The sequence below is a fragment of the Vulpes lagopus genome, chromosome 12 (assembly GCF_018345385.1).
Source record: "Vulpes lagopus strain Blue_001 chromosome 12, ASM1834538v1, whole genome shotgun sequence".
Lineage (NCBI taxonomy): Eukaryota > Metazoa > Chordata > Mammalia > Carnivora > Canidae > Vulpes > Vulpes lagopus.
The window spans coordinates 11,519,578-11,540,327 of NC_054835.1; the positions used below are offsets into that span (position 1 = coordinate 11,519,578).

The 20,750-nt window shown below is 57.3% G+C and overlaps 3 protein-coding genes and 3 non-coding genes across 8 annotated transcripts; 2 read left to right on the forward strand and 4 right to left on the reverse strand.

The window, feature by feature from the left end:
- Positions 1 to 55: 55 nt before the first annotated feature.
- On the reverse strand, positions 56 to 2,805 carry RPL7A (ribosomal protein L7a). The gene is made up of 8 exons (XM_041725921.1): positions 2,701 to 2,805; positions 2,209 to 2,329; positions 1,816 to 1,965; positions 1,418 to 1,558; positions 1,136 to 1,215; positions 706 to 836; positions 333 to 402; positions 56 to 212 (listed from the first exon to the last, which is right to left on the reverse strand). The coding sequence occupies exons 1-8, from the start codon at positions 2,701 to 2,703 to the stop codon at positions 108 to 110; spliced, it is 801 nt and encodes a 266-aa protein (XP_041581855.1). The 5' UTR covers positions 2,704 to 2,805; the 3' UTR covers positions 56 to 107.
- LOC121474334 lies at positions 492 to 558 on the reverse strand. Its single transcript, XR_005983346.1, has one exon. It is a non-coding gene; the product is annotated as a small nucleolar RNA SNORD36 (small nucleolar RNA).
- LOC121474333 lies at positions 1,300 to 1,373 on the reverse strand. The gene has a single exon (XR_005983345.1). It is a non-coding gene; the product is annotated as a small nucleolar RNA SNORD36 (small nucleolar RNA).
- Positions 2,042 to 2,116, reverse strand: LOC121474335. The gene has a single exon (XR_005983347.1). It is a non-coding gene; the product is annotated as a small nucleolar RNA SNORD24 (small nucleolar RNA).
- A 46-nt stretch (positions 2,806 to 2,851) lies between the features above and the next one.
- Positions 2,852 to 9,232, forward strand: MED22 (mediator complex subunit 22). Of its 3 annotated transcripts, none has more exons than XM_041725925.1 (5): positions 2,852 to 2,985; positions 3,326 to 3,474; positions 4,848 to 4,928; positions 5,864 to 6,072; positions 8,486 to 9,232. In XM_041725925.1, exons 2-5 carry the CDS (start codon positions 3,352 to 3,354, stop codon positions 8,673 to 8,675), a joined length of 603 nt encoding a protein of 200 aa, XP_041581859.1. In that variant the 5' UTR covers positions 2,852 to 2,985; positions 3,326 to 3,351; the 3' UTR covers positions 8,676 to 9,232. The 3 variants fall into 3 exon arrangements, with proteins under 3 accessions (XP_041581859.1, XP_041581860.1, XP_041581858.1); XM_041725926.1 differs by having other exon boundaries at positions 2,901 to 2,981; XM_041725924.1 differs by having other exon boundaries at positions 2,923 to 3,080.
- A 3,143-nt stretch (positions 9,233 to 12,375) lies between these two features.
- Positions 12,376 to 17,141, forward strand: SURF6 (surfeit 6). Its single transcript, XM_041726692.1, has 5 exons — positions 12,376 to 12,538; positions 13,518 to 13,718; positions 14,301 to 14,389; positions 15,519 to 15,716; positions 15,892 to 17,141. The coding sequence occupies exons 1-5, from the start codon at positions 12,445 to 12,447 to the stop codon at positions 16,369 to 16,371; spliced, it is 1,062 nt and encodes a 353-aa protein (XP_041582626.1). The 5' UTR covers positions 12,376 to 12,444; the 3' UTR covers positions 16,372 to 17,141.
- Positions 17,142 to 20,750: the final 3,609 nt, after the last annotated feature.

Here is a 20,750-nt window from a genome sequence, read left to right on the forward strand (position 1 = left end):
AACTTACGGTAACAAGATCAAGTATATTCAACCCCAAATACCCACTGACACTCACTGAAAGAGAACCTTTTATTACTTTTATGTACAGAAAGTTCAACAGCGTCCACTCAGCCCAGCTTGGTGGCCAGTTCTTTAGCCTTTGCTTTTTCCAGCTTGGCGATGCGAGCCACTGACTTTGGACCCAGGACGTTGCCTCCCCAGTGGCGGCGGATCTGCAAAGACACAGAGGGGTCAGTGTCCGCTGCTGAGGCTCCCACTACGCTAGCTCATGCGGTCTCCTACTGGAGTGCTTAGGAGGGCAGAGTCAGCCAGTCCTCTCCCCAATGACTTACCTCATCATATCTGTCATTGTAATTGGTCCTGATGGCTTCTACCAGCTTAGCCAGAGCTCCCTTGTCTTCCCTAAAAAGGCAGGGGAAAATCTGGGTCATTAGCTTCTCTTCTCAGTTACCTTCCAAAAACCAGGGAGGACCTGCTGACCCAACAAGCCCTTTGCCTCAGATACAGTATGACCACATGGCTGGTTCAGGTGAAGAAATTCGTAACCATCATTGGCAAAGATGAAGATAGACACACTCCTTTAGAAAAGCATGACGTTTAATCTTTAGGGTAAAATCCTAAAGGAATTAAAGGAACTGTGTGTGTGTGTGTGGGTCCCTGACCTCCACTGGCTGTTGGGAGTTTGGAGCCATCTTGCATACTTACGAGTTAACCTGTGTGAAGGCGACAGTGGTGCAGGTCTTCCTGTGGACCAGACGCCCCAGCCTGGCCTTCCCCTTGATAATGCAGTAAGGAACCCCCATCTTACGACACAGGGCAGGCAGGAAGACAACCAGCTGGAAGACAGAGTTAGCTCTAGAGTGTATTTTGACCAAAATGGTAATTTAAAACCTAACTCTGTAACAACTGCTAAGGATTATGAGGATTAAACTCCTGGATTTGCACTTCAAGGTTTAATTCACTAAGAAATCCACATTGTCGTAATGGCTATCACACGGATCCCTCGTCAGTACCGTCCTCAATAGAAAGCGGTCACCCCACCTTGGCCCAATGCGCCAGACAACATTCAGCTTTAGCCTTCCTGATACCAACATAAAGACCCAATCTAGGCTCGACAGTGGATACTTCGACGTACCTCAATGGGATCCACATCATGGGCTATCACTACCAGCTGAGCCTTCTTGTTTTCCACCAAGGTGGTGACAGTGTTAACCCCTAGGACACAGAACCCATTAGCCTGAGCAGTCCGTGTGGGCTGCTCTGTTCACAAAAGCCATCCTACTACTCTGGGCAAAGGCTGTGACTCAGGGTTAAAAAGCTCGATTTTACTCTTCACAGAGATTCCAGGTGTAGAAATTCCTGCATCATTGTCAACAGCCGGCCCCACCACTCACCCCTGGAGAAGGGGCCCACTCACCAGCTCGAAGGACAGGCGGCCTCTTAGTGGGGACATCCCCTTTGCCCGCAGCTTTCTTCTCGGCCCGGGCCAACAGCCTCTGCTTCTTCTCTTGCTTAGTCTCTGGTCTGTACTTGTGCGCCAGCTTAAGCAGTTGTGTAGCTGGAAAAATCACGGTTTAGGTTTGTGTTTTAGGCTCTGGTCTGTGCCACCTGACCTCACGCTAGGCCACTGTCCCCTCACACTGTGTAGTGATCCCTTCAGCGGCACCACCTCCTACCCTCACGGCCCACGAACTAGAGATTTCCTAAGTTATGACAACCCAACGTACTCGAAAACACCCACCGCCCCCCCAACATCTGCGGGTCCAGCCGTGTCCCCACCCCGTCGCCCAGGAGGTTTTGTCCACAGCAGCTCACCTGTTTGGCGGTCCAAGGCCTGGGTGAACTGGTTAATGGCGGGAGGCACCTTGAGACGTTTATACAGGATGGCCCTCTGGCGCTGCAGCCGGATGTAGCGCGGCCACTTGACAAAGCGGGTGAGGTCCCTCTTGGGCTGGATGTCCTGTCCTGAGGGGAGGGCAACACGGGTCGGTGCGGCTCAAGCTCCGGCGGCGCGGCCGGTAGGGCCCCCCGAGGGTGCGCGTGCATCAGCGATCTTGGTGGTTTCGGGCGTCATCACCGTCTCTCGGATAGCAAATATTCCTTCACATCACCTGCACGCACACCGGGGAGCGCCCCCGCCCCGCCCCGCCCCGCCCCGGCGGAGGACGGGCTCCCACCCCACCCCGCTCTCCAGGCGGCCGCACGCACCGATGCCGAAGTTCTTAGGCCTCTTCTCGAACAGGGGGTTGACCACCTTCTTGGCCTCCTGCTTCTTCACCACGGCAGGGGCCGGGGCCACCTTCTTCCCCTTCGCCTTCTTCCCTTTCGGCTGGGCGACAAGGGAGGGACCCAGTCAGCCCCGGCCCGCGCCTCGCCGTGCGGGGCCCCGCGCAGGCTGCCAGCCGTTAGGCGCTGAACACCTCGACGTGAGCCCGGCAGCCGCGGCCGCCCCGGACTCGGAACCGCGCGCGCCCGAGGAGCCCCGCATTGCGGCGCTGCGCTCCCCGCCCGGGCCCTCGCCCCGCACTCCCGGAGGCAGCCGTCGGCGTTACACACGGCCCAGCGCCTCCCTGCCAGGCCCCGGGGGGCTCCCCTAGCGCCCGGCGGTGGAGGGACCCCCGCACGGCCGCGCCCCGAGGAGGATGGCGGCGGATAGAAGCCGGACTCGACGCCGACACAGCGAAAGGCGACATCACTCACCATCTTGGCTTGCCGGAGAGGAGAGAAAGAAAAGGGAATTGTGGGCAATATGTAGGCGACCTTGGAGATCGCGAGAACTGGAGCCCGCGCGGGATTCCGGATTTAAAGCGACAGGACCGCTCTCGCCTACCCACTCACCCCGCCCCCGCAGGAGGCGGTGCCTAGCGCGGCGGCCGCGGCAGGTGTGAGCGGGCGGGAAGCCGGGACTTCCGGGGAGGGGCGCGCGCTCGTGTGCCTCGCGCCTCCCGCCTGCGTCCCGCCGGCTCACCCGGCTCCGCGGAGTAGGTGGGGACGTCGGCGCGTCGGGGCGGGGTCGCCGTCTCTTCTCGGGTGTGACCCTCCCTGCCCCGCTGCCAAGTGGCTCCCAGGCCGCGAGTTGGGTGGGTCGCGGGGCGCGGGCGCGGGGTCGGCCTGTGCGGAGCGAGCGGGCCCCGGGGCGGCGCGGGCGGGGTCTGCGGGCCTCCGGCCGGCGCTCGCTGGCCCAGGGCGCCGGCCCGTCCGTGTGCCCACGGCCGCACTGTGTGCTGGCCGGGACGGGGCTCCCGAGACCGAGTCTCTGCTGAGGCGGGGGCACGGAGGGCGGCGGCTGGGGGTGGCTCCGCTCACGCCGGACTCCGGCCCGCAGGTGCCGCCCGAGGCCCGAGGCCGGCCATGGCCCAGCAGAGAGCCCTGCCGCAGAGCAAGGAGACGCTGCTGCAGTCCTACAACAAGCGGCTCAAGGACGATGTCAAGTCCATCATGGACAACTTCACCGAGATCATCAAGACCGCCAAGGTAGGGGCGGGCAGGCCGGCTCCTGCCCTTCGGAGACAGGAGACAGGGGCGGGGATGGGATGGGGTGAGTCTGCGTGCCGGTGGTGCGGAGCAGCAGTGAGCGAGGCGGCCAGGGCCTTGTTCCCCCCACCCCAAGGCAACAGGTCACCCGGTGACCGAACCAGCCGGTTGGTTACCCGCTGCGGTGAGATGGCCAGGCTTCCGTGTGCCGCACCAGCTACCAGCAGCATGGATCTGGGGGGGAGTGGACTCCGTGCCTTGGTTTCCCTGCACCCTAAGGTCCTTCTGGTGACTGGGTGACTTTGTGTAAAGTGGTTACGTGCAGCCTGATGCGGGCCAAGGCGCCCCTTGCCCAAGTGCCATCAGGGAGAAAAGCTGGGAAGGCCCCTCCAGGTGTCTGGGTGGGGTCGGGCAAACCTGTGGGGCTGCGCTGCACCAGGTGCGGGTGGATCTTGAGCCGCTGTAGACCTCAGAAGGCCGGGTAGCCCCGTGATGAAGAAAGCTAGCCTGTATTAAGCATGTGTTCACTGTGCTCTGTTGTGAGGGCTAGGGTTAGCGTATATTATGCGTTTAACCTTCACAAGAGCTCTGTGGGGCAGGCACTTCTTGTCTCCGTGTTTAAAAGTGGAAACTGAGGCTCAGACTTAGTAATTCGCCAAGGTCATTCTGCGAATAGCCAGCGGAGCCAGGATTTGAACCCAGGAAGTCCAACTCCCTCACTTTAAAGTGCCCTGCCCCCAGCCCGGCCTGGCAAGGCCCCCTGTGGAAGCCCTGTCCCCATGGATGGGCTGGATGGAGCCTGAATAGCCTGCACTTTGGACGAGACAGGCCAGGCAGTGCTTCTGGTTCCTCCGTTTACTGTCGGAAATGCCTTGAGTGCACCCTCTGTGCTGTCCCTAACTCAGGTTTGCACCCTGGAAACCCAGGATGGCACTCCAGGCTTCTGCGACAAACCTGTGAGATAGGTAACGACGGTCAAGCGCTGACCGTGGTGCCCAGCACCCTGGAGGCACTTGGTAGATAGTTGCTTAAAAGAGATACGACGAGCCTTCATGCGTTCAGTAATTTATCGAGCGTCTGAGTTAGTGACCTGGTTTGATACTGAACAGGGTTCTAAAAGAGACCTAGACCTCCTTGGCTGTGGCACCGCAGTCAGGGTACATGGACACCCATCTTCCTGGTGAAGGTGCCCCTTAGCTCCTAAGAACAGAACTAGAAGGCATGAGGCTGAAGGCTGTCCAAGGTCTGGCCAACAGGGCCTGGCAGAGAAGGCGAAGGGGATGAGAGGCAGCGGGTGTGGGTGTGCTGCAGCCGCCCAGTGACCTGCGGGCTGGGGCACCTGCCAATTCTGGGCTTTTTTGTTCGCCCTTCAGATCGAGGACGAGACACAAGTGTCGAGAGCCACTCAGGGCGAGCAGGATAATTACGAGATGCACGTTCGAGCTGCCAACATCGTGAGTCACTAGGTGGGGGGCACAGCCCCAGCTGTGCAAGCCTCATGGTCCCACTGGGGCTTCCTGGGTGGGGGGCAAACTACTTCTCAGGAGACTCCTCCCAGGCGGGGGGCTGCCTGGCAGCTGTGCAAGGGGTGGCTGACTGTCGCTGCATCCATCACGGAGAGTGCTGTGCACTGGTTGGAAAGAGGTTGATCCTGTCTTGCTGACGAGAAGGCTCCTGGAGATTCATTGTGAGAGCAAAAGCACATTGCCGAACAAAACACGATGTGGGTTTTAATCTGTTCTGAGGTCACAGAACAGGCACGTCAGCCGAATGTTGCCATAGATTAATGCCCACAGGGGATCCCTGGGTGGCGCAGCGGTTTGGCGCCTGCCTTTGGCCCAGGGCGCGATCCTGGAGACCCGGGATCGAATCCCACGTCGGGCTCCCAGTGCATGGAGCCTGCTTCTCCCTCTGCCTGTGTCTCTGCCTCTCTCTCTCTCTCTCTCTCTCTCTCTCTGTGACTATCATAAATAAATAAAAAAATTATATAAAAAAAAAATGCCCACAGGTGAAGATGCATAGGAGAAGCCCCGGAGATATCCTGCCCGCCTGGCTTGCACACTGCCCCCAGGAAGCGCAGGGGCAGGAGTTCAGCAGGACAGTAGTTTTATCTTGGGGTTTGAGGCTTTGAGAAGCAGGCCATGTACCTGCATAACCTGGAATGGGAGGTCAGTGCCTCGTGGAGCAGCAGCCAGTGTGAGGGGAGGGACTGGGGAGCGTGTCATGCCGTCAGGGCTGTGCCATGGACCCTGTCCCCCGTGGCTCACTTTCAGTTCTTATTTCCTACAATGACTCCGTCATCGCTGTAGTCCCACTTTACAGACAAGGAAATGGAGGCAGGGCCGCTGTGGCTCCCCACCCACGTCTGCCCTGGTTCTGATGGCCGCAGGTCCGAGCCGGTGAATCCCTGATGAAGCTGGTGTCTGACCTCAAGCAGTTCCTCATCCTCAATGACTTCCCATCGGTGAATGAGGCCATCGACCAGCGCAACCAGCAGCTGCGAGCCCTGCAGGAGGAATGTGACCGGAAGCTCATCGCCCTGCGGGACGAGATCTCCATCGACCTGTACGAGCTGGAGGAGGAGTATTACTCGTCCAGGTACAGATAGGGCTGGACCCTGCGCAGAGCACACCTGTGGGCCCGGGCCCGGCCTGCAGCCCCGAAGGCCCTGTTTTTGCAAACCCTTCCTGGTCGTGGCAGCACAGACGCCTGCTCTGGTTTCAGAGCAGAGCTCGTGGTCAGAGTGATTGATGGACAATTTACACCGACTACCAGGCCCGGGGCAGCAGGATGAAAATCACAGAACTTCAGGGGATGGGTGGGCTGAGCCCAAGAAGGGAGTGCAGAGCCAGCATCCCTCCCTGCTGGGGCTGCTGACTGTCTCACTCAGGGCCTGTGTGCTTTTCTTAGCTTTTTATCAAGATTTAAACATTCCAGCCAGGCTTGGGCTAGCTTCTCTTGGCAGCCCGGGTTCGTGTCCAGGATGTGCAGGACATTAGTTGTTGCCTAGGGATGTAGTTCCAACTGGGTATCACCAAACCTTCAGTGTATGTCAGGTCCCACATTGCAGTGGTGGGGCAAGGGGGATCCAGAGCAGAGGATGGCTTTGAAAGCTGGGCCTGGAGTGCCTGCACTACTGAGTTCCTGTTCAGCTCAGCCTGGTTCGCAAACCAGAGCCTTCCTACACACTAGGCCCACGCCGGGCCCCAGGGGTAGCGGGCAAGACCTGTCTCCCCAGCCCACGTGCACCACCTTGAATCCTGAAACTGGAGTTGTATGATCTCAAGGAGTCCAGAGGAATCAGAGTCCAGGTGTGATTTACATGCGGGAACAGGCTGGAGACCAGGAGGCCTTGCACCTCTGTCCCCAAGTCAAGTCTCAATTCATACAGAGTCAGTGGCCCGCGTGCCCTTGCCCAGACAAACCTGTTCCTCCTGTGGTGGCTTTCAGATGCTCCTTTCTGCCCCACGGAGACCAGCTGCTCCAGGCTGGTCTGTGGTCTGGGCCTTGGTTTCCCTGCCCTGTACTCAGTACCAGCCCTCACTGTCCCTGGCCATCTTGGCCTCTGTGGGAAGGGACAGTGCCACTTTCCAACTGGAGTGGTTCTAGACTTTTCAGAAATTCTGGGGCCACCCTTGGTGCCTGGTGCCTATCAGCTCAGTAGACGTATGGAAGCACCTCATGCACACCAGGCCTTCAGAGAAGGGCCCTGGGTGGGTCCCTGGGGGTGGGGGTTGGGGGGTGTCTGTGTCACCAGGGACATGGCTCACAGCCCCACTGCATTTTGCAGAGTACCCTCACGTCCCTGTGTTTGTTTCCTGCTGCCTCCGGGGCTGGGCTTGTGTACTAAGTGATTACGGACATCATTTCAGCCCTGCCTCTTGACGTTGCGGCCTGGGTTAGGGGTGGCCTGAGGGACCTGCCCAAAGTCACTTGGACAGGACTGCAGGGAACCCAGGGGCCCAAGTGCCAGGCTTCCCACGTCCTGCCCTGTTGGTCTCTGGTTCATTCAAAGGGGTTCCTTGCTGCCCCCGGTGCCTTGGGAGGCTGAGTTCCTCCCTCATGGTAAAGACCTGTGTAAGGCCAGGGCTCAGCTGAGTCACAGCTGGCAGGCTGCGTGCTCCTCCGCGAAAGCCCCCGACACAGACTGCCATGCCCTGCATGCCCGTGTCCACGCTCGCCTGCTCTCTGCTCACGACTTGCTCTTTCTCTGCCTCTTGCCCTCTGCTCTCCTTGGGATGCCACTCTGGGCCCAAAGTGCTCAGGGCAGGAGCAAAGGAGGGAGTGAGGGGTGGGGTAGGATGAGGGGCAGGTCAGATAGGTGTGGGACCTCTGTGCTCTAGCCACCCCTTGACGGCCCTAGTGAGCCACGCCCCTCACCTGCATCCTCACCCAGGTTCCTCCCATGCCCAGGGAGGCCAACACTTGCAACCCCATGTTAGAGGTGGGGAGACTGAGTTCAAGGGGCCTCTGGGCCTGCTGGAGGCCACACAGGTGGTCCAGTGGTGCAGAAGGGGATGCCAGGGCTTCTGGTTCTGTCACCCCATTCAGGCAGAGTCCCTGCTGGCCAGAGAATCCAAAAAGAAGACCGGGTCTGCTCTCGGGATCCTTGCGAAGTATAGTGACTGTGGAGAGACCCTAGCGAGCTCTGGACACTGGTGTCCGGGGCCTGCAAGAGCATCTGGAGCTGGGGTGGGAGGTGGCAGCTCGGTGGGCTCAGCCCTGTGGCCCCCAGTTGGGGAGCACTCCTGGCTGGTCAGCGGGAGGAGACCGCTGGGAGGGTCACACAGCCTGCTGGTGGCTGGTCCTGGAAGGGCCTCCCCTTGAGGACCCTGGACCCTGAGGCAAGGGCAGCCCCACCTACCCACCCGCAGCCAGGCCAACCCAGAGGAGGGGAAAGCAAGTTTGGGGTGTGGTCTGTTTCCTTAACTCTGCTTCTATCTTGCTTCCCCTGCCCCTGCCCCCGCCCTGCCTGCTCCTGTCTCTCCCTGGGTTTCTGGTGGTGGAAAAGCTCAAGTCTTTGCGAAGCTAATGACCTGCCTCTGTGCGAAGCGTACTGGAGGCTGGACCCGGACACAGACTCTGCGGATGGCCTCTCGGCCCCCGTGCTGGCGTCCCCGGAGCCCAGCGCTGGCCCCCTGCAGGCTGCAGCCCCTGTCCACTCCCATGCCAGTGGCCCCGGGCCCACGGAGCACGCCTGAGCCTCCCAGGGCTCCCTTCCCCACGCCCCTAGGTTCTTAGGAAGGCTGGTGACCCCTTCAGCCTTGCCTCCCCTTGGGGAGCCGTGGTGGCCTGCCTCCTTGGGGACTTTAGCCCAGGGACAGCCCCCTGCCAGGAGTGTTGGGGAGGATGAGTCCCCCCAGGGCCGTTGCCAAGGTGGCCCACCAACCTGAGTGGTCACCTCTGTTCACAGCCCTCCTGGCCTGCTGGGCAGAAGCTTCCCGGCCAGTGTGTCCTGGGAGGCCCTAGTAGTGGGGCAGGAGGATGTCCTGCTGTTTTAAAAGCTGCAGTTGGTGCTCTGAGTGGACAGTATCAGCCAACTCCAGACTCCCTGTCTAGGGCAGGCCTCCCATGCAAAGCCCCACCTGTTGCCTTGTCCCAAGGGTCCCTACACAAGCGGACTGTCCCTGTGGGGGCTGTGACAGGGAGAGGGATGCTGCCCTTCTCACAGAAGCTAGGACAGGGACCTTCTAATTCTGCCGTATATGTTACGGTACTTTTGTGATGATACCGTTGAATAAAAGCAGCACTGCCCTTTTGTGTTGGTTGGCTCTTTCTTCCTTAGTCCTTGGTCTCTTGGACCACCCTTGGTTTCCTAGTGACTGTCGGGAGAGCAGCTTTCAGGCTCAGCCTGGACAGCTGGGTGAGCAGGGACTTGGCCAGTTTGTGGTTGTGGCTGCATTGCCATTGCCTAGAACTGCCTGGGACCTAGGTCTTGAATATCTGGCAAGTGAAAAACTGCTGCCTCTCCTTCACATTAAAAGATCCAGGTGCCTGTACCTGTGGTCCCAGCGAGCCCTCACTGCCCCTGGAGTCCCCTGTACTATTGGGAGGAGTGGCCGCAGGCTGGGAAGGGGTTGAAGTGTTGTGTCCGCAGTCACCCAGCTGGGAGATGCAGCAGCAGAAGTCAGGACTCCACCCACAGGGGGTGCAAGGCCAGGTGCTGCGGTGCCAACACCAGCAGAACTGGGACTTCAACCCTGTGCCATTACTGGCATGCCTTCTCTCGGTGGCTATGGGGGGGGGGGGGACAGCCCACAATCCAGCCTCAAGGGCAGTTATGTTGGGTCCCACAGATCCCCCACCCCCTATAGCCAGGCAGAGGCATCCCACAGGTGGGAACATGGAGCCCGGCCCTGGCTCTGGTTTTCTGGGGCGGCCTGGGGAAGTTGTTTTTCCGTCGAGAAAACAGGTGATCTCTTTCCGACAAACCTTAATTGCTGCTAACAAATTAAAAGGAAATGCATCCAGTGGAAGCCCTTGTGAGGAAAAGGCTGGAAGGACTGGACCAAACCTGATGGGGTTTCTACTGTTTTCACTTTCTAAACACCTGAGGGGCAAGATCTCTGGACCATCGGTGTGACGCTCTCCTGGGCTCGGTATACTGTTCCCATTGGAAGATGAAATGGTTTTCCTCATCCTAAAGCAAGGTAGCTCTTTGCCACCTTCTCCTCTCCAGCCCATGTCCCTGGAAGCAGAACCCACTGGACTCAGGGACCATTTTCAACTCTCCCTTGAGCCTGCTTCCGGCAGGTTTGGTCTCCAGGACTCTGGCGGAGCTACACGTATTAAGGTACCCAGTGGCCTCCATGTCGCTAAACCATTAGTGCTCCTCAGTCATACCCTTTGTATCCCAAGTGTTTTATTCTGAGACCATCCAAACTCCTGGCGAAGGCATAAAGGTTGCATAAAGAACACCCACAGAGACACTTTTCTGGATTCATCTTTTGCATCTTTACTTGCTCTCACTTCTAAAAACCACCTGAACGTCAGCTGCATGCCTCATAACACCTCACCTCTAAATACCTGCCAGCTTGCCTAAGAAGACCAACATTCTTCATGGCCCGATGTCAGCATCAGGCCCAAAATGACCAATTGCTCCATAATATCCTCTAGGATCATGACACATTCTAACTTACCCAGTTCTCCAGCTGTTTTTTTTTTTTTCCAGCTGTTTTCTTTTATACTTATTTTTATTTTGCATTGCATTTACTTATTATTTCTTACAGTCTCTTGAAATCTAGAACAGGATCAAGGTGGTGGTCTGGGCTAGGTCTAGATACAGTTCCAGATATACTTTTGGGGTTTTATTTTTATTTAAAAATAAAATTTTATTTTATTTTATAAAAAAAACTTATTCACTCGTTTTAGAGAGAGAGGGAGAGAGACTGCATGAGCAGGGGGAGGGGCAGAGAGAGGAAGCTGATTTCTCCCTGAGCAGGTAGCCTGATGTGGGATTAGATCTTCGGACCCCGAGATCATGATCTGAGCTGAAACTAAAAATCAGACGCCCCCTGCATATACTTTTAAGGGAGAGCCAACAGGATTTGCTCAAGGACTAGATGTGGGGAATGAGAGGAGGAGGCAAGGTGGCTTCCAGGTCTGACCTGTGTGCCTCCAAGCATATGGCGGCCTTAACTGACATGGGAGGCAGTGGCAGGAGGCCCGGGGGGGGGGGGGGGGGGCAGACCTCTCTTCTCTACATACCCATGGAGATACGTGGAATTCAGGGGAATCATCAGCACCAGGTCAGGGGCCCTGCAAGGGGTCACTGCACTGAGTTGACAGAAAAAGCAAGTGAGGCTCAGAGGAGAGACGGGGGAAGGAGGAAGGCCTGTCCTTTGGGGTCCCTGGAGTCCTCTGGGGACAGGATTTCAGGGAGGAGGTAGGATCAGCTGGTTAGACCCTCCAGGCAACCTAATAAGGGCCATAAATCTACATTTGCTCCTGGAACTCCTTTTCCCTCCCCGCGGCAGTTCTGCTGGCACGTGTCACCCCGTCCAGCAAAGACCTCAGCAAAGCCTCAAAGGCCTCCCTGGAGGTGGTGACGCAGGACGGGGAAGCCTGCCTTGTGGCGTGGACCAGCGTCGCCCTGAAAGAGGGCCCGGCATTCCTGGACCTTCCCGCATCCCGGTCCCTCGGCGCCCCTGGCTTTGCCGGCTGAAACTGACAGCCGGAGAGGGCGCGCTCTGGCCCAGGGGTTTGCTCCAGAGGTCGGGCTGGGGCACTGGAACCGTGCGGGAAGACAGGGGGCCACCCTCTCCTCCAGGCGTCACCCCACAGCAGAGGCTAGGGCCGCGAAGTCAAGCCGTGCTTCAGGTGTGACCTCCCAGCGCCCCTGTGACCCAGGCCCGAGCCCCCGGCCCCCCTCCACGAACGTCGCGGTCTCCGAGGCGACCCTCGAAAGGCTCCCAAGGTGTCGGAGCCCGTCACCGCCACGCAGCAGGGCGCCGGCGTGCGGGGCCCGCCCGACCCTCGGGGCGCTGCGGGGAGGGCGAGGGCAGCGCCGGGGCACGGACGGGTGTCTCCGGCGCCTCCCACCCTTCCCCCTGAGCACCCTCCGACTCGCCCTGGCCGCGCCGCGCTCAGCACGCGGCCGCACCCTGGCGCTCCGCTGACGACACCGGCGCGCGGTCCCCTACGAGCCGACACGCCCTCGCCAGATTCCGCGGGACCCGAGCCCCCGGAAGCGCAGCCGCTCGTCCCGTCGCCGCGGCGTCCCGAGCGCCGACTGCGTAGGCGGCACCGCGCGGAGCGCGGCGGGCAGGGGCGGGACCCCCAGGCTCCCTCCCAGAATGCTTTGCGCCTGGCCCCGTGCGCCTCTTCCGGCGGAGCCAGGCCGGACTAGTCGAGCGCCACGCGCCGGCGGCTCGGCGCTCGGCCGGCGGTGCCTGCGCACGCGCGGCTTCCCGCGCGGCCGGAGGGGCGAGGGCGGCGCGGCACCCTGGTGGCGTCTCGGGGCCCGCCGGCATGTCTTCGCTGCTCGCCAAGGACGCCTACCTGCAGGGCCTGGCCAGGAAAATCTGCTCCCAGCCCAGCCTGGAGCCGCAGAAGCGCACGTCGGGTAACGCGCAGCCCGCGGTCGCGGTCGGGCCTGGGAGGGCTTCGGGGGGGGCTACCCCGGCTGCGGCAGCCCGGACGCCCCCCCGCCCCGCCGCCTCCTGCTTGGGGGCACCTACAAGGGACGGTGAGAGTGGCCGCGGACTGCTCCCGGCCGGCAGCTCCTGCGGGGCTCGAGGCGGGGACCCCGTGGGGCGGGCAGCGGTGGGAGAAGCGGGGAACACGGTGCCTCGTGCCGGGGACGGGGGTGCTTGCGGCGCAGGGCTGGCAGGGAGGCCGGCCCGCGAGCAGGTGGGACGGGAGCTGCCCCCCGGGGTGGGACGTGTGGGTGCTGCCTGGGCGGGAGCGGGGCGCGGGGGGCCGGGCGGGAGAGAGGACGGACTCCTGTTTTCACGCAAAAAGCGGACGGAATCCATCGACGGAGTTCAGAAACTAAGCGAGTTATTTAAGCAGTTGGTGATCATTTAGGTCTGTATTTTTCCTACAAGCGTATTTTACGTTTGAAAACGCTTTTTGTGTACTCGTTTGCATCCTTAAACGTAAATGTTACTTAACCTGTTAGAGCGCAAGCTGGTGTCCTTTTTTTACGGGCGCTCAGCACTTTGTCAGGTAGCAGTGCCTTACGCTGCTCTTGTAGGTGGGTATTTAGGTGTTCTTGGGTTTGCCTAGTTTTTCTCTCAGAAAACGTTGTAATAAAAATCCCTGAGGCCACGGCTTCATGCACACCACGGATGGATTCTCACAAGCAGACTGCTGGGTCATGTGGATGTTGATTTTTCAGGGTTTTGATATGTGTGGGCAGTCTTCTAGGGTGTGTGGGTCTGAGCTCTATGGATAAGGGCTTCTGGGTCCTCCTTCCTGATTCATTCGCAGCCTGTTCTGGGGATTCGAGCTTTTACAAGATTTTTTTTTTTTTTTTTTTTTGGCCAGTTAAACGGGTCACAAAACTTGAGACCGCAACCTTTTCTAATTTTGTATTTCAGCCAGTAAAGCTCGAAGCTCTGAAGCTGCTGGGCCCCCCAAGAAGAAGAGGAAGACGGCGCAGAAGAAATCCCAGAGGCGGGAGGAGAAGGCTGCGGAGCCTAAGTCCCAGGCCCTGGAGAAGTCTCCCCCAGCTTCCAGGGCTGGAAAGCCAGCAGTAGCCAAGGAGGAAGAGGCCTTCAGCTCCACAGGATCCCCAGCAGGTGGGGATGTCGGGCAGGGCCAGCTGAGATCAGGTGAAAATGTGGTCCTCTTGATCATAAGAAAACACTGTGCCAGGCGCACTAGGGTAGCTTGAGATTTCCCAGAGAGTGAGCTTTCCAGGGACAGACCCCAGGGGCTCTGAGGGTGGATGGTTCCAGGCCATTTGGCAACTGGGTCTGGTGAGGGGCAAGGTCATGTCCCCCTGAGGACCTGGAGCAGTTTTCCCTGAGGAACTTCACTGCCTGCACATGTCTGAAGGGAATTCGTGAGAGCTGACCTGTGGGGAGATGTAGGGAAACCCAGGTTGCAGAAGTTGGAAGAAATGAGAGGTGGGTTTGGCTTGTCCCATAGGAAGTGCCTTGTCATACCACACGGGGGGTGTTCTGTTCTGGAGGCTGTCCTGGGGGCCAGTCCAGCTTGAAAAGGTGGAGTAGAACTTACTGAATCTGCCCTGCAGGTCTATGAGTGGCCACCTGGTGGTGGTAGTGGTGGGAGGTTCAGGCTTTGAAGCTGGGCCTTAGGAAGAGGGACAGGAGGCAAGGAGGGGGTGTCTTCTCAGCTGTCTATTTTCTTCCTTGTAGATGCCCTGGTTACAGAGCCTGACTCTCTCTTTGCCTTGGAGGTTGTACGACAGCGGCTACATGAAAAAATTCAGGAGGCCCGGCATCAGGTGACCCGGGAGGCCTCTGGGTTGTGGGGAGCAGTGTGGTTTATTAGGGTGGTTTCCGTGCTCTGTTTGGAGGAGAGGTGCCTTGCTGCTCTCTGTGGGGTTGGTTCCCAGCTCGGCCAGCCATTGTGGGGCTGGTGGCAGAGGCCTCAGCTGCCACTGCCACCCCTGTAGTGGGTCCTGCCAGGGCCTTAGCAGCTTTGATCAGCAGGAGATAAGGTGTGGTTGCGGCATCTCACAGGGGCCTCTGTTCCCAGGTTTACTCGCCTTGTATGATCTGTGCTGAGCTGCAGATTCCTTGTGCCCTTGGAGAGAGGCTCAGTCTCCTCTCCCTGGGAAGTGGGAAGCTCCCTTTGCTGAACACCCCACCAGGCAGCCCTTGGGTCCCCAGAAGTGTCATGACAGCCTTGTGAGGTAGGCGAGGGCTGGAGAGAAGACCTCCACGGGGAGCACAGACCTGAACCAGCCTGGGCCTTTTCTGCTAGTGGTGTAGTCCTCCTGGTCAGCCATCACCTGCCTTTTCCCAGGGGATGTCCCCTGAGCCTCTGGCTGAGTGGGGATGGTCCCCTACCTTCTTTGTGTGCTGCCATGGCTCAAGCTAGGAGGTGGTTCCCAAGGGGTAGTCCAGGCTCCAGGCCTGGCCTTCCTACACACAGGTCTGGGTCACTTTGGTCCAGGGTTTTCTTGTTTGCCTCCAGAAGAAAAGGCCATCAGTGAGAGAGCAGAGGTCAGACATGTCACTAGCAGAACGCTGCTGTGGTCAGCACGGGCACTGAGTCATTCTGACCTGATGCTACATTCCAGTTGGTGGCCTTTGCTAAGCCTGTGCTTTTCATCTATGGAATGATGCAGGATATGTCATCTGTTGGAGCTTTAGGAAGTTACAGTCGCTATGCTTGTAAAGTGTCCTAGTGTGGTATAAGTCCCTAGGAACTGGAAGCTGTGTTTCTTATTTGTGGGTCCCTTGCATTCTGGGCAATAGATGGTTTCACAGGCGAGCACTGAAGTCAGTGGGCACTGTGTCCTGCACAGCAATCTCCTACCTGCTTTTCTGCCCTGATTCCTCATCCCAGATTCGGGGGCCCCAAGTTGGAGGACCTTAGGCTTGAGTTCTTCCTTTCCTCCTCTCCAGGGCCGTGACGCGGAGCTGTCTCCTGCCGCCTTGGAGAAGAGACGGCGGAGGAAACAGGAGCGGGACCGGAAAAAGAGAAAGCGAAAGGAGCTGAGGGCAAAGGAGAAGGTGGCACAGGCTGCGGAGGTTGCTGAGCCGCCCCATGAGCCTCACGAGCCACCCTCTGAGGAGGCACAGTCAGGGCTGCTCTTCAACAAGGTGAGGGGCATGGGGACTCTGGCTTTCCCCCAGCTGGCCATGTGGTTCTAGCCTGTGGTTGCCTATCTGCAAAGTGGAGTGGCAGCAGTGCCTGCCCACAGGGGTGCTCGGGAACATTCATGGGAAAGGTTCCGAAAAGCTGTAATTCACTGGGGTTGCAACCCTTGCTCCTGAGGTGGAGGTGACTGAGGAGCAAGCCAGCAGCAAGGCCCAGCGCCGGAAGGAGAAGAGGCAGAAGCTGAAGGGGAACCTGACGCCGCTGACGGGCAAGAACTACCGGCAGCTGCTGGAGCGCCTTCAGGCACGGCAGGCTCGGCTGGACGAGCTGCGGGACCAGGACGAAGGGAAGGCCCGGGAGCTCGAGAGTAAGATGAAGTGGACCAACCTGCTGTACAAGGCCGAGGGCGTGCGCATCCGAGACAATGAGCACCTGCTGCAGGAGGCCCTGAAGCGCAAGGAGAAGCGGCGTGCCCAGCGCAAGCGCAAGTGGGAGAAGCGTACCGCCCACGTGGTCGAGAAGATGCAGCGGCGGCAGGATAAGCGGCGGCAGAACCTGCGCAAGAAAAAGGCGGCCCGGGCCGAGCAGCGCCTGGAGAAGGCTCACAGGAAGGGCCGCATCCTTCCCCAGGACCTGGAGCGAGCTGGCCTGGCATGAGGGCCTGCAGCCCAGGTACCCAGACCATGCCCCTAACCTGGGATTGCCCTCCCACATCCTGGGACACTGAGCAGGAGCTCCTGGCCAGCAGGAGGCTCCGTCGGCTCACCTTGCCAGTGGGTTCTCAAGGCTCAGCTTGTATGTGTCAAAGGAGGAATGCTGCTGAGAATGGAGGCCTGGATCCTCCAGAGCCCAGAAAGCTGTGACTGGGCCCGGGGTCCAGCCTTCTCTTAGGAGGTTGTAAAGCTCCCCGGACATTTGCAGGGTGAGGGAAGAATGGAGGCTGCGAGGGCTCTGGAGGGCATGTCACTGGCCCTTCTTCCCCACCGTGGTGGCATAAGCTGGGAAAGAATGGCCTTTGGAACTGCCCATGTCAGTCCAAAACTCACCTGGAAGGGAGGAAACTCAGAACTGCTGTACCCTGAGGCAGAGGTGGAATGGGCCTCATGGGACTGGCAGAGGGTGGAGCTGACCTTGGCTGAGACTGGGAGGGAATCATCCTGAGCTGACTTGTAAGAGGAGCAAGAATTAGAGCTTAAGGTAAACATGTGCATGAAAAATGTTCAGGTGCCTGCTGGATTGGGGGTGGGGGGTCCTTGAGGGACTCAGTTAAGTGGGTTTTGGCTCAGGTCCTGATCTCAGGATCCTCAGATCGAGCCCCATGTCTGGCTCTATCCTCAGTGTGGAATCTGTTTGAAATTCTCTTACTCTCCATCTTGCTTTTTCTGCTCTTGCTCTCATTTTAAAATAAATACATTTTCTGGGAGGGGGAAGTTGTCTCCTGGAAGATGGGCACAGTATACACTACACTGGGAGGAAGGGAGAGGCGGGGTGGGTGGGAGGGTGTCAGTCCAGGAGAAGGCAGGAGATGAGGAGGGATAGAAGCTAGGACTCAGCGAGGCTATGGAAGATGCCCAGTGAGGTGGTGGAAATCCACGCATACCTGCCAGCAGCAGAACCACTGCAGATGCACAAGACCAGCAGGGCTGGTGTGGATTTCGTGGCTGGTGAATCACTTTTCAGTAAATCCTTGATAACTTTTGACTGAGCTCCAGTGAGGGAAGGGCTCAGTGTGGCTGTGCTGGAAGTGAGGATGAGCCACACTGAGGAGGGCAAAGAGCATCATGGTGTAATGGGGGGACTCTGTGCCCCCAGTGACAGAGCTGCAAGGCTGCCCCTAGAAACCCACTCACAAACAGAAGTGGGAGATCTCTGACACCCATCTTAGACCAAGAAACACCAGACAGGATTCTGGTATTGATGAGAGGTCTAGGTGGGACCGATAAGCTTGATCTAACGACACTGGGTGTCTGGAAACAAGGTTCAGGCTCTCCGCGAGCATCTGGGACAGCAACCAGAACTGATGGCCTGATCTGTGAAGCAAGTTTTCCGGTTGAAGGAATCCGTGTCCCCAAGCATGTTGTCACTGCAGCATGATAAATCGTTAAGAGGTAATTCTAGGAATTTCACATTCAGAAGTTTAAGAACGTATTTCCGAGTTAATTTGTGGGTTGTTGTGGGAGATTAATCTAACTCCTAGTGTTAACACTGAAAATGCCCTGATTCGCTTTCTCCACTTTCCCAGGCCTAGCCAGTCCCCACCACTCCAGAGCTGGGGGCTGCTGTTGCGTAGGGCAGCGTAGCATGTGATGTGTCCTGGGACGGATGGCAACAGAAACAGCTCATCTAGGACCTGTAGTGGACGAAGGAACATGGGCAGTAGGGAAGAAAGGGTAAAATCAGAGTGGATCTAAGGCCTGATAGACACCTGTTGAGTGTGGAAGAACTGAGTGTAGCATTGTGGGAGAAAACTTCCAAGGGCCAAGTGTCCGAGACCTTTCCAGAACCAAATGGTGGTGGTTCCCAGTTTCAGAGCTACCCACCCTCCTCGGGTGGAGGGAAGTGGATGAGTGCCTTAACCAGGACCCCTCCTGCCCAGGAACTGGGGTTCCGGCAGTCACAAAGGTGGTTCTATGGAAAGCAATAAGGGGAAAGCTCACAAAAATGTGGTCAGGAGGTGGGAAAGAGGAGCTCCCGTGCACTGTGCCACCTGGAGTCAGTTACAGGAAGAATTGGCACTTCCACACCCCAGCAGAAGTATCCTCAACAGGAGGGAATCGAGACTACATACCCAATAGCCAAAGATGGATGCTGCATCTCCTACGGGAAATCCACTCCCCCAGCAACTCCCAGTGAGGACCTGCCCTCACCTGAACTCCTACTCTTCTCTGGCGGACTTGGGATCAGGACAGCCCCTTCTAACTTCCTCCTCACGACACAGCACTCCTTTCTTTGTTGGACTTGTCTGGTTTTGTTGTAGCTTGTGTGTCCCAAATTGCAATTCTCTGCTATTCTTGAATAAGCCCATTTTATTGGTGAAGTACTGGCAGTTTTAAGGTCAGTAGTAGTCTCCCTTTGACACTGGCCCTTTGGGCAAAGCTGAGCAGAAAGATCACAGCCAGCCATCCCTCCTTTTCAGGGGCCCCAGGACTTGAATTAATGCGTGTTTAGAAATTCAGTGAGGGGCTGTGACCAGTCCTAGTGAGTCTTCTGTTCACCAGACCTTGGGTTGGGTGGGGGCAGAGATTGAGGTCTCCAGACCCTGGTGGGTTGTCTTATCCAGTTCACTGCACTAGTCTGGCAGACAGTCACAGGATCCCTGAATACATGGTGCGTGGAAATAAAACAGCTGTGTATTCTCTGCTGTCTGGTTGTGACGACTGTGTTGACCGTGGGAGCTCAGTTATGGTCTCACACCAGCATTCCAGCCGTGCTGCTTTTCCGTGATCTCTGAGCCCTGCATGTGGCAAAGGTGTGTCTTCTGGATCCTCCCCAGACCATCTGTTGGGTGGATAGGCAGAGAACATGGTAAGGCTCCAGTAAGCCTACCTCTCCATTGGGGTTTCTTACCTTTCTGTTATTCCAGGTTTCTAGAAGCTTCACTTACCTTAGTATGGACCTCCATGGACTCCACTTTTTGGTTGGGTCCAACAGAGAAAATCACTGATTCCTTTCTAGTTCCCTCACCTAGGCCACTGGATCTTAATTCCAGATGGAAGCCAATCTGATATTGCATCTCTCCCTCCGGCCAAGCGGTTCCAGGATCAGTTCCCACGTATTTCTGATACTTTTCGATATAAAGCAGCAAATGTTTCTGTTCACTTACGGGGTTAACCTTCATACTTTGACCTTGTAATTGGGTGCTTGGGGCCTGCTCGGGCCCTACTCTTGCTTGTAGAGACCGGAAGGCGAGATGGCTGTGGGGATGAACACACGGCTCCTCACAGGTTTGCTGTGGGCCTGAAACTGTTCTCAGTGGTAAAGTTTATCAGTTAAGGAAACAGACTAAATGTTGGATCTGAACACTTTTGTCTGCAAGTGTCATGTATTCTGATATCACTGGCCAAAACAAGACACATGGCTGCACCTAAGTTCCAATGGGCACAGAAATGCACCTACTCAGTGGCAGGAAGAAGAGCCAGGATGCTTTGAAGAGCCTGATGCCTCCTGAGCAGAGGCTGCCTGCCACTGCTCTTAGCACAAATTTCCACATCAGGGCTCTTAGCTACAAGATACAGATGACCACTGTTGATCGAAGCAGAAAAGGGTTTTAAGAGATTAGGGCACACCCAACTTGAAAATGTCAGCGTAAAGCTGGCATTTCTTCATTCATAAAGCACCACAGCCGACTGGGAAAATAACAGAAAACAGGACCATCTTAGCTGTAAGGAGTTGTTGATGTCCTAACCCACACAACAGTTGGACTGGGTGCAGAAGCCAGGAGAGGTTGGATGGGAGCAAAATGAAGTGAGGAGGGGATGTCCTTGGTGGTAATCTCTGGGAGGACTAAGAAGTCCCCTTCTCTAAGATGCAAATACAAGCCTGTGCAAGCTCCGAGAATGTGAGGGCAACTCTGGCAGCTGGAGCCTGTGTGGGAGTTTGGTTCTGGGAAGTTGAGTATGGTGTGGGACCAAGACTCCACCACCCTCGCTGAAACTCCTCTGTGTTGGGGGCTGGAGTGACCATTGTTGCTTTGAGAACAGTCTCAGAGCTGCTTTTTTCTCTCTGACTCAGATATAAGAGCTGAAGTTTACACATCCAGTCCTGAATGATAATCATGTTTCATCCTGTTTCAGTGACGCTGATGCAAATACATAAGTCAGGAAGATCCTTAGTCCTTAATGAGTTTCAAAGTGGGAACTTGCATGAGATCTGTGTAATAATATCACACAATCCCAACAAGGAAAGAGCCAGTAACACAAGTGCACACGAATAACCCGTACCAAAACGCTTTTGCCAATGAATTTTCTCAAATATTTCTCCATAAATTAGAAAACAACAACAAAAAGCAATCACCTCTATAAAAGAAAGCCCAAAAA

Excerpts from the sequence above, each read along its gene's own strand:
- RPL7A (XM_041725921.1), bottom strand. Across the intron at positions 1,559-1,815 it reads GGCCTTGGACCGCCAAACAG|CTACACAACTGCTTAAGCTG; the intron begins GTGAGCTGCTGT and ends TGATTTTTCCAG. Across the intron at positions 213-332 it reads ACAATGACAGATATGATGAG|ATCCGCCGCCACTGGGGAGG; the intron begins GTAAGTCATTGG and ends GTGTCTTTGCAG.
- MED22 (XM_041725925.1), top strand. The coding sequence starts at position 3,352 with ATGGCCCAGCAGAGAGCCCTGCCGCAGAGCAAGGAGACGCTGCTGCAG. Across the intron at positions 4,929-5,863 it reads ACGTTCGAGCTGCCAACATC|GTCCGAGCCGGTGAATCCCT; the intron begins GTGAGTCACTAG and ends TGATGGCCGCAG. Across the intron at positions 6,073-8,485 it reads GAGGAGTATTACTCGTCCAG|CTCAAGTCTTTGCGAAGCTA; the intron begins GTACAGATAGGG and ends GTGGTGGAAAAG.
- SURF6 (XM_041726692.1), top strand. The coding sequence starts at position 12,445 with ATGTCTTCGCTGCTCGCCAAGGACGCCTACCTGCAGGGCCTGGCCAGG. Across the intron at positions 12,539-13,517 it reads GCCGCAGAAGCGCACGTCGG|CCAGTAAAGCTCGAAGCTCT; the intron begins GTAACGCGCAGC and ends TTTGTATTTCAG. Across the intron at positions 14,390-15,518 it reads TTCAGGAGGCCCGGCATCAG|GGCCGTGACGCGGAGCTGTC; the intron begins GTGACCCGGGAG and ends CCTCCTCTCCAG.